The sequence below is a fragment of the Cyclopterus lumpus genome, chromosome 8 (assembly GCF_009769545.1).
Source record: "Cyclopterus lumpus isolate fCycLum1 chromosome 8, fCycLum1.pri, whole genome shotgun sequence".
Taxonomy (NCBI): domain Eukaryota; kingdom Metazoa; phylum Chordata; class Actinopteri; order Perciformes; family Cyclopteridae; genus Cyclopterus; species Cyclopterus lumpus.
Genome location: NC_046973.1, coordinates 10,569,356 through 10,584,203, shown reverse-complemented (window position 1 = coordinate 10,584,203; position 14,848 = coordinate 10,569,356). Strand labels below are relative to the sequence as shown.

Sequence of the window (14,848 nt, the reverse complement as noted above, 5' to 3'; positions counted from 1 at the left end):
TTGAATAACAATTTGAATATTGTAGTTGTTGTAAATAGCAGCTGAGATGGAGGTCACCTAACTGTAAACTGACAGAATAGTAGCTGTACTTCCACTGAAAAGTGCCAGCTGTTATCAATGAGGGCGATACATTCTCTGCGATTGCGTGTCCCTTTATATCTTGTGTTCATCTGTGACTCTTTCACCAGCCCCATTTTAATACAGTAAAAAAGGGAGCAAAGAGCAGCTCATTCATAATCATAAAAATACAGTTTCATGGCTGCCACCAGGATCTATGATAAAGGGATAGGGACATGGTACATTAGGATCACAAGAAGCGCTATTGTTCCTGATTTGCATGACTCACTGCTGGCAATGTCATCAGCTTCACCTCCTGTGAATGTTCAGTGTGAGAACCTAATGAAATACCACTGAGTTTAAAGGGGCACTGCAGTGATCTAGCACCGGACTTCCTTAATATTAGGGGACTCTCAAGGGTCACTCACAAATTAAACAAAGAATGGTTTGAAGTGAAGCAACAGAGGCCGAGATATCCTTACTGCTCCACAAAACACTGGATCCAAAACTTCCCATTGCAGGTTTATGACATCAGGTGATTAAAAAAAAAGAAACATTGTGATCCTGCTCTCTGTGATTGAACATATGCTAATCCTAATCATTAAGAACCTGCAGAGTCGCCACATCTCAGGAATAGAGAGAGGGAACTGATGAGAGAGGGGACAGTTCAGTTTTGTCTGAGGCACAACATGCATGTGCATGTCAAACCTCTCTGTCTGTTTCAAGGCAACTCTAAAAATAAGGATATCATTCGTGTGTACTTGTAAAGCTATCTTTATGAGGACCAATATGAGTTTCAGACCTTCAGAGCGAGGACTTTTTGGAAAAGTGAGGACATTTTGGGACTGACCCTGAAAGGCCTGTTTGAGAATATAATTATGTATTCAGGTTAGGGGTAAGGGTTGCGGTTGGGGTCAGGCATTTAGTTTATGATTAAAGTTAGGGTAAAAGGGAATGCATTATGTTAATGAATAATAATAATAATAATAAAAATAGAAGTACAAGCTGCGTGCGTGTTTGTGTTTGTGGCTGTCGTGAGATGATAACCTGGTTGCTTATTAGCTTATGTCCTACTTCCTAAAGCAGTCAGATATGAATACATACAATACAGAGGGCAGCTTGTTCAGCAGCACCATCATCCATTTAGCAACAAGTGATCAATGTGAAACCAAAAACATGTGTGCCTTTGAACATTTTTGAAACATTAAGACATGTATGAAGATAAATAGTTCCTAAAATTAAAAATCTAGGGAGCCGCACATCCTGGAATCAGTAAGCGTTGTGTTTCCATGACAACTTATGTACGAAAGATAAAATAGCCACCATGACAACTTATATATATATATTCTATGAGGATAACTTGAGTTACTTAAGACCAAGTCCAGGTTTGGAGTCATGTGTTGAGTAGAAGGTTGGTTATATTGTCGTCAACATTGTGAGTTCAGACCTCTCAGGTATAGTAAGGTTTGCATTTGTGTGTGTGTATGTGTGTGTGTGTGTGTGTGTGTGTGTGCTTGCGTGTGTGCGTGTGTGTGTGTGTGTATCTGTCTGTGTTTTAGAGGGAGGGGCTAACTGCACCTGTAACTCAGCACCTAGGAGAGGACAGACAGGAGTGAACGTAGACAGGAAACTAGAGAGCACTAGAATAAATGACAAACCGGTGAGCATGCTGTGGTGTGGACTGCCAACAAGGCACTTTAGCTCTCAATTGAAGTGTAACTTCTAAATGCTGCAGCAAGATGACAACACCAAGCAGTTTAGCATTTCTAGTATAGTGTAGTTCTGGGTAAAGAATGGATTATGGAAGATACGGGGATTACAAAGATGAGACAGTTTATCATTAACTAGCCCCATAAAAGCACAAACCTCTCCAAGAGCAAGTAGTATAACAGAGGTCAGCACGACGACGGTGGAAGTCAAATGCAGTTTCACGGAGCGTTTTTTGTGGATTCAGAAGTTGAACAAGTTTTGGAGTGAAGAGGCTGGACGTTGGTCCTGAACCTTGAAGTCCACTACAGCTGGTAAGAGACATTTCAAACAGGTGAGTCTATGGCATTGCAAAGCCAGTGGAAAATAATGATTTACTGTTCTTAAATACAAGTACAGCATTACCCTTTCATGCTAACTTATATATGTCTACTCTGCTACATTTATTCTGATGTCATGCAAAAATATCAATGAATAAATCTACGTGCCAATTGGTGACTTTGCCAAATATTTCATATAGTACTGAGCCAAATGAGCATGTTCCCATGAAATGTACCAGGTAAATGTCCACAGGAAGAACCGTTTCCATTTTGAAATCCCCACTGCCAACCACTGGAGCATTTCAAAGGGTCAAATCAGTCAATTATGAGGAAATCGCCACAATTTCCAGATTTACCTGAAACATTACACACAGTACATTTCCATACTTTTTTGCATCAAGGTCATGTTTTGACTAACACATGTATTTCCCAATAACAAGTTGGTGTCATTTAAAAAACAAAGTTGCCAAGTTACCAAATATTTCTGAAAAAACCAAGATTAGTCCAACATTCTATCAAAAACATAGTTGGACCACAACATTTCGTCAGCTGTAGCTCATGGGTAGAGTGGTCGTCCCGTCGGCTTGTAGCTCCTTCACTTCGAGCTAAACACTCAACAAAATCACGACTGTTTGCTGTCCTGGCTCCTCATTGGTGGAACGAGCTCCCCATTGACATCAGGACAGCAGAAAGTCTCTACACCTTCCGTCGCAAACTAAAAACACATCTTTTTCGACTATACCTTGAATAGGGAAGGTAGAGCCGTAGTAGCACTTAAATGTCCCTTACCGATAGCACTTTCTTGATTGGCACTTTAGTAGCACTTAAATGGCACGTACGGATAGTACTCTGTAGTTTAACGTTATTGAAGAAATTGTACTTGCTTGATTCTTGTTTGGACTCATGGTTTAATGCACTTATTGTAAGTCGCTTTGGATAAAAGCGTCAGCTAAATGACATGTAATGTAATGTAATGTAACAACAAGGTCCCCGGTTCGATTCCCCGCTCACTTCATAGTTCATGTTGAAGTGTCCTTGAGCAAGACACTGAACCGCCAGTTGCTCCCCGGGCGCTTCACTGCAGCCCACTGCTCCTTAATAACTAAGGATGGGTTAAATCAGTGGTTCTCAAACTGTGGTAATACCACTGGAAATGCAGAAAGTCTACGTTACGCCGTTAACATGTGTGACGGCCAAGATTCTTGGCGACTCGCTGGTTCTTGGCGTTTTGCCAAAATTTGCATTGTTCTAACAAATTCTGTTTTTCACAGGTTGCACGTTATTGTTTAGAAAATGTATGCATTGTAAAACTCTTTATAGCCAGAACTTGTTTTGTTTAGTTGTTCACAGGTTGCACTTATTGTTATTATCTTGGAAAGATATCCGGTTTATTATAGTCCCAGTAAGCTATTTCTTTGCCAGTGGACTTGTTTGCACATGTATAACTTTATTTGCATTGTTCTAACAAAGTGATTGCACATTTGGTGTACTTGAAAGTGATTGCAATTTTCTTTATTTTATTATTTGAAAAAGCACAGATGGAGGAGTCACAAAAAGTTATTTCAATAAAAAGTCAGCATAGACCATTTTGTTGGGGCGGTGGGGCATGAACATTTTTCTTCCTCTAAAGTGGGGCACAACAGAAAAGTTTGAGAACCACTGGTTTAAGGGCAGAGAAGAACTTCCCCACTGGGATAAATATATTTTTTTAATTTCTTTCTTTCTTCATTCAGTCGAACACTGCTTAGTCATATTTAAGGATGCATTTTCAAAGGAATACAAGAACTGTTCCTGAGACAAGAACTGTGGCTTTCAATATTACAAATCTATCACACAATATTTCTTCACTTATTAACATAACATCTAAATTTGAGGCAAGAGGTGTGGCCATACAGTTAATAAAGTTAATTGTGCTCAATTTTATATGTACAATCCCTGATTTGAATAGATATTGGTGCTTCTACGGTGGTCTTACTTTTGTTTTGTGATGCACTGGGACCATGACGGTCGGGATTTTCTCTTTCTACTGGTTCACTAGTGGTAATAATGTCGTATGTTTGTTCCTCAGCATGGGTTGAGGTGTAAAGGTATATAAATATATAGGTATAGCGTGTGTTTACCAAAAATTCAGCGGAGGGATGAAGAAATAAATAACACGTTTGGTCCAGTAGTCATCTACCTGCCAGGCATGTCAACCTTTGAACACTCCCTCCCATGTTTGATCTCTCTCTGTCTCTCTTTCACACACACACACACACACACACACACACACACACACACACACACACACACACAAACCACACATACACAGGTGTTGTCACTGTGTTACTAACCACAACATGGTGGTTGGTAAAACAGTGATAAAAAAACAGACAATTGAAAACAGATTGTTTTGAAATTTAAATGTATTAGTTGTTTAAAAAAAAAACGTGTGTGTGTGTGTGTGTGTGTGTGTGTGTGTGTTTAGCTAGTGTGTGGTTGAGCAGGAGAGACTGTGGCTGTGCTCAGGGCAGACAGGTGGTGGTGAATGGAGGATGGGGAAAGGTTAGCAGTGAAGATGTCTAGTGGCAGTAAATGTACACTGTAAGTTTCATGATGAAATTATTTCTTAGAACTTTGGCCATGAAAAAAAAGACTAATGATGTCAGAAGCTAAAATGTTGTAAGGCTAACTGCTCTTGACTGCATTAATCATGATGCAGCCACCCTGACTCTGCAGGTGCACTAAGCCTACACAACACCACAACAGGAACACTAAATCTTAACATTTTTATCTTCAGTCATACATTTTCTGCACTGCCAGCGGAAATTGCCGCTCCTCCCCCACCCCACTGGCAGGCAGGCAAAAGCTCGGAAGTGGATACTCGCCGTCACTTCAAAGTTCTATAGAATCTACATCAAAAGGGACAAAGGGAGCCAGACAATAATCAGCAAGCTGAGCATATAACGTCTTCATGAAAAAGAGAAAAAGAGAGGGAGAGAAGAAAAGAAACAATAAAACAATGTGGTTTAGTTTCTGTTTGCTCAGCTGCGAGAAAAGAGGCCAGAAGGCAGCCAGGAGCTGACCTGCAGCCAGTTTGCATGCCAGCTGAGACAGTGAGCTGAAGTTGATCTTTTTTTTGGGAACAGTTTACCAAGTTGATCTCTACAAGAGGTCCCATCTTAGTGTTGGTAGATCATTTTTTTAAATAAATTTTATGTCCATTTCTCTGCTGTTGTTGGATACAAACAAACAACAATGTAAGGGACTTTAACACTGTATAGTGTACACCGCGATGCACATACTTAGAGGTAGTTTTGATCTGCGGTTGCTTTTCATATCTTGGTCTCAACCCATAAGTAGCGTTGACACCAGGGAAATTCTCTTTGCTTTCTTGGCTGAACCTAAAGGTCATCTATCGACATTAATGGAACATGATATTTCTGAGTATGTTATCTTCACTGTAAAATCACCTGAAAATAAGAAATCCACCTCAGTTGGTCGTAATCTGCAACCTCACTGCTAGATGCCGCCAAATCCTCCACACTGCCCCTTTAAGACCGGAAGATCTGCAGGAAATTAGCTTAGTTTAGAACGACGAGCAAGGAGAATCTAACGTGGTTCTGTCCAGTTAAAAGAGACTACAGGTATGTTAGTAGCTCTGTATGCTGCATTTAGCCACAGCCGTGCTTTGAGGTTAACGCTGACGTCATGCTAACACACTCAAAGTAACAAAGTAAAAATGTTTGCCATGCTCACCATCTTAGTTTAGCATGTTAGCATGCTACCATTTGGTAATCAGCACAAAACACACACACATCATTGTTTGCATAATGTTATAAGTTCTAAGCAAAAAGAAAGTTGAATAATGTAATAAATTCAGCTAATACTGTAATAATAAAAAATAAACATACACTTAAAGCAACTAGACTTTGAATGGTGGATTTTTTCAATCCGTTCCAAATTGATGAAGCCTCTTGAATGTGAGACAAGATGCGACCTAGACCAATGAGAACCCTTTAGAGAGATGATGCTGACTTCAATATACTGGGTGATGCTTCACTTTTAGAATAATAATATATATAGCGTATATAATATAGCGTTTAATACAAGTAGACGACCCTTGAAGCGCAATGTGCCATTGCACCTCACATGACCCCTCCCCTCGGTGCCCCTTTGTCAGAATAAAGTGCCCACCCCGATGCCCCTGTGGATGCTCAACGTCCGCCACGGATCACATGCGTCCTTTGCAGCACATCTGGAGGAAAGCCCAAAACCAGAAGAGGTGTATGTTGTCATAGCAACACAGGAATGCCCACAGTGTCTCAATTGTACGTTACGCTGTCACATATGTGTCCTCATGCATTTTGGCCATCCACTTTGCTGTTGCTGTAACTCTCATTGGGATTCCTTTGTATAAGATGCATGATTCCCATTGGCTGATCATCTCTCAGGAGCTGAATGAACAACAGGAGAGATCAGCTCTGTGAAATATGATCTGAAAAACATAGATACATACATACATACTCATCCATTAGCCTGGCCTCATACATGATTCTCTTTCTCTATAACACACACAACAAACTCTCTGATGTGACACACACACCAACACATCACTGTAACATGAGCATGTGTGCATCCACAGCATATGGAGGCTATTTAATTACACTGAAATATTAACAGTGTCATGGGTGGATAGGTAGATGGTCTGACACACACACACACACACACACACACACACACACACACACACACACAAACACACACACACACATATATACATAATACAAACTCATATAAAAATGGAGACATGTACACCGTTACACATGCAGTGTTCTTGTGTTGCAGATTATTCATTTTTATTTCTCTTTCTTAACATGTCTTTCTCTTGCACAGCCCATTTATGTTGTTGTAACTTCACTTGTAACTCTCTCTTCAGCCCTCCCTCACATCATGGCAGAGCCGTCTCCAAGTTGGTGGAAGCTGACTTTCCTGAGGAGGAAGACATCCCAGCCCAGGGTCCTGTATGAAATCCCAGCAGAGTTTGTTTCCAACGCCGACGACACGGCTCAGCACGGTTCTGTAACAGCCGCGGGAGCTGCCGTCCACCCGGAGGACGACCCCCGGCTGGACGCCCGGCTGGAGAGGATCGTGGACCAAACGGCGGCGAGCAAGGGACGCCACGTCAAGGTGTCCCATTCTGGGAGGTTCAAGGAGAAGAAGAAAGTGCGAGCCACGCTGGCGGAGAACCCGGAGATGTTTCCCGGGAGCGACCTTAAGAGAGATGAGAACCAGCGGGCTGGGAAGTGATCGGAAGTGGGGCTTCTTTGAACCTTAACCCCTTCTTGGACATGCATCTTGACATTCACCAATGTCAAAATGACCACAAAGAGACTTTAACTTCTGACTGAAAAAACATGTGCCTAGTTTATATTTCAATAGAGAAGTTTCCCATTCACTTCGATACAAGAAACATCCAGAGGCCTCTATGAAACTATAACTGGCCCTTTGGACCTCGTGTGGCTGTGACTGGACAGCGATGTTTCTAGAACTCTGGGTCAGGACCCAAAAATATGCTTTGGGAGGCAAAGTAACGGTTTTAGAAAAACGACACAAACAATAACCCAAAGGTGTCAACATTACTTGATTGGATTAGAGATTAATAATAAGATTCATAGATATACAGTGTATGTATATATGTATATTAGTGCTGGGCAAAGAAAATTAATGGATTAATGATTTTTCTGTGATTAACTGTGATTAATCGCATTATGCGCAAAATTCAAGAATTAATCAAAAACAAAAAAGTATTACACGCTTTTTAGTAATCAGAACAATATAACAGACACTCTGGGAGCATCAGCAAGTTAACATACAGTATATGAATCTGTTTGAAGAAAAATTCTGAACAGATATAGCACAAAAAAAGAAAACAGTTGTAATTTACTGTGCAGGGGACTTTTGAGTCTGTAAAGCCTCTGAAAAAATAAAGCAGTTACACTGACCCTGCCGCCATTTTTGTAGTCCGCTCCGTTTCATACAAATCGACGGTGCGTCTTGAGGCTCATACGCGGTGTTTTTCGTTGCGATTCTAAGGACGCTCCTCAAACCGACTCCTTCCTCTGCAGGAATCAGCCTGCAGTCCGCTGCTCTCCTCTCGGACGAGGCATGTGTTCATTGTTCCTGCGTTGGTTTGTCGACAGTTCTCCCGCACGCCGCAGTAGTCTGTTAGTAGTTTCGCTCCACTGGTTGTTTCAATGCTGTGTGACGCCTGTAAGACGTACTTCATGCTCGTAGTACTTCATGCTCCTAGTACTTCATGCTCTTGGTACTTCATGCTCGTAGTACTTCATGCGCGTAGTACTTCATGCTCTTAGTACTTCATGCTCGTAGTACTTCATGCGCGTAGTACTCCGGTGATGAGATAACTCCAGTTTGCAGTGGTTACAAATAGCTTTGATTTTATCAACTACGCCGTCTGGTAGAGATTTAAAATGAAAATGTCCATTTAAAAGTGGCTTTCTCCATGTTCTCGGTCAATGTGCGCATGTTCAGCCCCTCCCAACGCAAACAAATGCCGTTAATGCATGATAGAATTATTGTCGGCGTTAATGGCTTGCTGCGTTAACACATTAATAACGAGTTACCGTGCCCAGCCCTAATACATACATATTGTTAGTGCATATACCTTTACCAATTAGATTGACTAATTGATGACATGTTTTCTTTTACAATCAATGTAAACTAGTTGTCAGAGCCAAAATGTAGTTTTGTTGCTTTGTTCTATCTTTGAGGGAAACACCGGGAGAATTGGGACATGCAGTTCCTACATTTGAACACAGGGTGGACCATGAACATTAAAAGGCATATAGGTACGTTCCGGCTAATGAGAACAGGTGTGGATGGGAAGCGAACAGTTTTTGACGGTGGTCGGGTCAATGTGATCCTGTGTTGTGCTGTAACCAACATGTAATGTATTGCAAGGGTATTGGACATTGCTAATGTTATGCTACAGAGCACGGATTAAAACGATTGAAAGAGACACAGCGCACTGGACAGTGAATTTGTTTGTGGCAGAACACGCGTCCTAACGTGTTCGCCCCCTAGTGGCTTTAATACGTACAGTGGAAAAGTGTTAGGGCCTCTCCACTAGTCTCTCTGTGATGAAGTTGATGAGTAGAAGTCACTTTTACACAAGCACTAGTTTGAAGTAGCAGTTCCTTGATTTATTTTTTAAAATGTCCAATTATCCAAATCCCACAACAAATACATGTGTATGTATATATAACAGAGAACTAGCAGTTAATTTATACACCAAGACCAGAAAGCAGCTTTAACTGGCCGCGCCTCGCATATCTATAGGACTTATAATATTTTTTGCTAGGCTTTTTAAAACCAACTGTAAGAGCCATTTTGTGTATTTGTTTATGTTGGACCTCCCACCACTGGGGGGCGCAAGGCCGACGGCTCTATATAATTAGCAGAGCATTGGGGACAGCTGGTGCTCGTTTTGAGGGAAGCAAAGTTTTTTGACCGTCTTTGACCGGCTGTGCCAGAGTGGCAAATGTTTATGGTTTATTTTATGATTTAATATATGCAAGTAAGTTTTGACAATGAGATGATTTTTGGTTTTTGGTAATAATAAAAATGATGGACCTCACAACTGGACAGTGTCATCAATCGAACGCGTCAGGAACAATCGTCAAGGGAGCCCCAAGTAGGCCTTATTGTTGAATAGGCAACGGGGGCACTACATTTAAGTCAAAAAACTTCGTTTGGAGAGGCATATGGACCGTAGCTGATTGGAACAGCTGATCAGCGAACGCTGGAGTGGAACAGCTGATCGCGGCGGAGGAGTTCGCCTTGCTGGACCAAACAGCTGATGGCAGCACGCCAACCAACAGCTGATGGCAGCACGTGGCTCAGAGGCTGATCGACGTCACCGCGGAGCAAGTGGGCATCGCGGAGCGGCAGAGGAGCAGCGCGGAAGCTACGGTGGTGCAGCGCAGCGACATCGGCGCAAGCTACGGAAGGGCGGCACAGCGACGCTAGAGGAGCGGCGCAAGCTACGGTGGTGCAGCGCAGCGACGCTAGAGGAGCGGCGCAAGCTACGGAAGGGCGGCACAGAGACGCTAGAGGAGCGGCGCAAGCTACGGTGGTGCAGCGCAGCGACATCGGCGCAAGCTACGGAAGGGCGGCACAGCGACGCTAGAGGAGCGGCGCAAGCTACGGTGGTGCAGCGCAGCGACGCTAGAGGAGCGGCGCAAGCTACGGAAGGGCGGCACAGAGACGCTAGAGGAGCGGCGCAAGCTACGGTGGTGCAGCGCAGCGACGCTAGAGGTGCGGCAGTCGCGAATCTGAAGCTACGGTGGCGCGTCAGTACTTGAGTGCGGCAGAGGTGCACAGGAGCTGTGTTGGAGCCGTGCCGGAGGTGCTAAGCGGCAGAGGTGAGCAGGTGGTGACTATATGAGCCAAGAGCGAGTGAAAATTGAGAACTGACTTTTGAATCACGAACAATGGAGGGGCATGTAGCTGAGACAGAGCCTCATGTTGATGCAAAGAAACGGACTGTTAAATTAACGGAAAAGGCATTCCTGGAAAAGTTTGAGAGTCTGCAAAAAGACAGAAAGGGGAAGCTTCAAAAAGCACATGGTCTTAAAGAGACACTTTTGGGTTTGATGGTCAATAAAAGTTGTGTTGAACAAGTAAAATGTACATTTGAACAATTCAATGTTTTCTGTGGTGAAGCAAAAGTCAAACATGAAACGTTGATGAGGTTGTTACCTAAAGAGGAGGGGGAAAAGCATGAAATATGGTATAACCTAAAAATGCTCAGTATCAAACTTCAGCCAGGATGTAAACAAATGATTGTTCGACAATGAAAGTTGCCCCAGTGCTAAAAGTGATGTTCACAATGATGGGGTTACTGTGGAGCCTCAGGACAGCATTTCAAATGTTCAATCCAATGCTTTCAGCAAACGCTCAGGTCGAACAAGCAATGTGTCAAAAGGCAGCAGAGGCAGAAAAGGCTGCGCTCATGGCACGTGCTGCAGCGCTACGGTAGAAACATGCTTTGGAGGAGCAAGAGGAGCAACTAAGGGACCAAAGGGAGCAACTAATAAGGGAGCAAGAGGAGCAACGAAGGAGGCAAGAGGAGCAACTAAGGAAGGAAAAGGAGCTACTCGAATTGGACACTGAAGTAGCAGCATCTACAGCAAAACTAGCAGTGTTGAACGCCTCAAACCATGACAATGTTTCAACGGCACATTCAGATTGAATGGAATCCTATTTCAAAAAAGGAACAGCCCTCAATCTTCATGCTGAACGATATATACCACAGCAAAAACAATCATTTCAGCACCAATATTCATGGTCTGGTAACGCTCAACCAACAATGGTAAAAACCATGGAAGTGGATGAGTATGAAACTACAAAAGCAGGTACTCAGACAAAGTACAAGTGGCAAACATCTGATCAAATAAAATCACATAACGTAAACCCTGGTGGGCATCGAGCAACATCATCTCGAGTTAATCCTGATATACCTAGAGAGCTCTACAGACTGTTACAAAGACAAAATGAAGTAACAGCACTCCTTGTACAGACACAGAACTATCAGTCTCTTCCACACAGACAAATTCCTACTTTCACTGGAGATCCTCTTCAATTCAGGTCATTTATCAGAGCTTTTGAGCATTGTGTAGAAGCTAAAACAAGCAGAGGGGACTGTTTGTATTATCTGGAGCAGTTCACTAGGGGGCAACCTCGAGATCTGGTACGTAGTTGCCAGCATATGGCCCCCGAAAGAGGTTATGCTGTGGCCAAAGACCTTCTCCAAACACACTTTGGAAACGAGTTAAAGGTTACAGCTGCCTACGTGGACAAAATTATTGGATGGCCTGCTGTTAAAGCAGAAGATGTTATAAGGTTGCAGGCATATGCGTTGTGCTTACGAGAGTGTTGTAATGCTATGGAGGAGTTGCAATATCTAGATGAACTAAACATGCCAACAACTATGAAAATGATAATGCAGAAGCTTCCTTACAACCTCAGAGAGAAATGGAGAGCAGCTGCATGTGACATCTCTGAATCCCAAGGTCGCAGATCTGGTTTTAAAGACATTATCAAGTTCATTGAGCAACAAGTCAAAGTTGTTTCTGATCCTATCTTCGGTGATATCCATGACACTCAAGACGGTGTCACTAAAGGAGACAACAAGGCAAGGTCACAGCAAAAGGCAAAGTTCAAAAACCTTCGCAACTGCCGTTTTTATGGCTACTGAACCAGCCAAGAACGAAAACAAGAAAAGCATTCAGACTCAAACAGCAATTATGTCACCTACAGTTTCAAATGTTTGCTGTTTGTACTTTGGGCGTGGACATGCATTGGAGCACTGTCTACAATTAAGAAAAATTGGACTTTCTGAAAGAGAAAGGGGTTTGCTTTGGTTGCATGCGCACAGGACACTTGAACAAGAGTTGCAATAAATGCTTATCTTGTGAAGTTTGCAAACAAAATCATCCCAGCACTCTGCACATTGAAAAAAGGGAAAGAAGCAAAGGCGAAGATAAGCCAAAGGAACTGTCGGTGAGTGGCACAACTGTCTCCTTGTGGTCATACAGGGCCCGGACGCAGTAACGGCATCCTTTCAATCTTACCTGTCAGTCAAGTGTGCGAAGGGAAACAAAATCATACAAACTTATGCATTCCTGGACCCAGGAAGTACCAACACGTTCTGTTCTGAACATCTAATGGAACGGCTGAACATTAAAGGAAGAAAAACAAAGATTCACCTACGTACAATGGGTCACAGTACTACTGTGCCAAGTTGTATTGTTGGTTTGGAAATCTCTGGAGTTGCCAACAATCAGTTCTTTGAGCTTCCTAAACTGTTCACCCAGAGGAAAATGCCAGTGTCAACAGACAATATCATTTCTGAAGATGAGCTTTCAAAGTGGACTTACCTGAAAGGTGTAGACATTCCTCGCATTAATGCAGATGTTGATTTGTTGATTGGCACAAACGCCTCAAAGTTGATGGTACCATGGGAAGTCATCAACAGTCGAGTAGAGGGACCATATGCAGTACGAACCCTATTGGGCTGGGTGATTAATGGACCTCTTCATGGAAACAGTGCCAAGCAGTGTGAGTGGCTACCCTGCTGTTACTGTTAATCGGATTGTTGTTGACAAGTTGGAAGAACTGTTGATTAAACAGTACAATCAAGACTTTTGTGAGAATTCAAGTAATGACAAAGAGGAGATGTCAATAGAAGAAGAAAAGTTTATGAAAATGGTGACAGGAAAGTGGCTGACAATCAACACAGATTTCCAGCTTTCAAGTAATTGACGCAGTCTCAATAAGTTTTTATGTTGATGATCTTTTGAAAAGCTTGCCTTCTAAAGAAGATGCTATTCTAATGGTCAAGAACATCACAGCTATCTGCAGGTTAGGAGGTTTCAATCTCACAAAGTGGATCAGCAATAGTCGTGAAGTGTTATCGCAAATTCCAGAAGAACATAGATCCAAGAACTTCAAGGAGTTGGACCTAGACAGAGACAAATTGCCAGTTGAACGGACACCTTCAAGTTCAAATTTAACATCCAAGAAAAACCTCACACAAGACGTGGGATGTTATCTATAGTTCCGTCTACGATCCCTTGGGTTTCTTAGCCCCTTTCACAGTCCCAGCAAAGATGATTCTGCAGGACCTGTGTCAGTTGAAGTGTGGTTGGGATGATCCAATACCCCAACCCTTTCAACAGAAATGGAACGGATGGTTGGAAGATCTTGAAAGAGTGGAACGTTTTAAGATCAGTAGATGCTTCAAACCTAAAGATTTTGGACATGCAACCTCTGCTCAATTGCACCACTTCTCTGATGCCAGCGAAAGTGCATATGGAACAGTCACATATATCAGGTTGCAAAACAACAAGAACAGAGTCCATATTGCTTTCGTGCTTGGCAAAGCCAGGGTTTCTCCACTGAAACAGGTGACTATCCCTCGCTTGGAACTAACAGCTGCTGCTCTTGCTGTTAAAGTGGACAAGATGCTAAAAGCTGAGCTACAGCTTCCTTTGGAGTTGTCACAATTCTGGACTGACAGTACATCGGTACTAAAGTACATTAAAAATGAGGACAAACGGTTCCAGACATTCATTCCAAACAGGATATCAACCATTAGAGAAGCATCACACATCTCACAGTGGAGATACATCCCTACAGCGCAAAACCCAGCAGACGATGCATCAAGGGGGCTAAAAATTGAACAGTTGGTTCAAAAGAGATGGCTTGAAAGTCCAAAGTTTCTCTGGAAATCAGAAAATAAGTGGCCGGCACACGTCTTGGATTTGGACATTACTGGTGACCCGGAGGTTAAAAGGAAGGTCGCAGTAAACGCAATCGTTGCGGAGGATAATTCTAATCCCACCCATGAATTGGTCACTCACTTTTCCAGCTGGAAAAGACTGAAAATTGCAGTGGGTTGGATTCTCATGATGAAGAAGATTTTGCTGTCTTTAAGCAAGAAAAGGAAGCAGTTGATTACTGCAAATACCAGCGGCGATGGTCGTCTGCTAATGGATGTCAGTGTGGAGATGCAGAAGTTCAAAGCCATGTTAGGACAGAGGTTGTCCGTGGATGACCTCTCTGAAGCGGAGGCATCTATTGTTCGCTTCAGCCAATGGGAACGGTTTTTCACAACGAGATTGCTGCATTGAGTGAGAAAAGACAGCACTATCTACAAGCTGAACCCAGTTCATGAAGGAGGTCTGTTGAGACTTGGA

General features: G+C 42.7%; 1 protein-coding gene across 1 annotated transcript; it reads left to right on the top strand.

Moving 5' to 3' along the window:
- The first annotated feature begins 2,036 nt into the window (after positions 1 to 2,036).
- prr15la (proline rich 15 like a) lies at positions 2,037 to 7,618 on the top strand. Its single transcript, XM_034539935.1, has 2 exons — positions 2,037 to 2,098; positions 7,003 to 7,618. The coding sequence occupies exon 2, from the start codon at positions 7,017 to 7,019 to the stop codon at positions 7,371 to 7,373; it is 357 nt and encodes a 118-aa protein (XP_034395826.1). The 5' UTR covers positions 2,037 to 2,098; positions 7,003 to 7,016; the 3' UTR covers positions 7,374 to 7,618.
- The last annotated feature ends 7,230 nt before the right edge of the window (positions 7,619 to 14,848 follow it).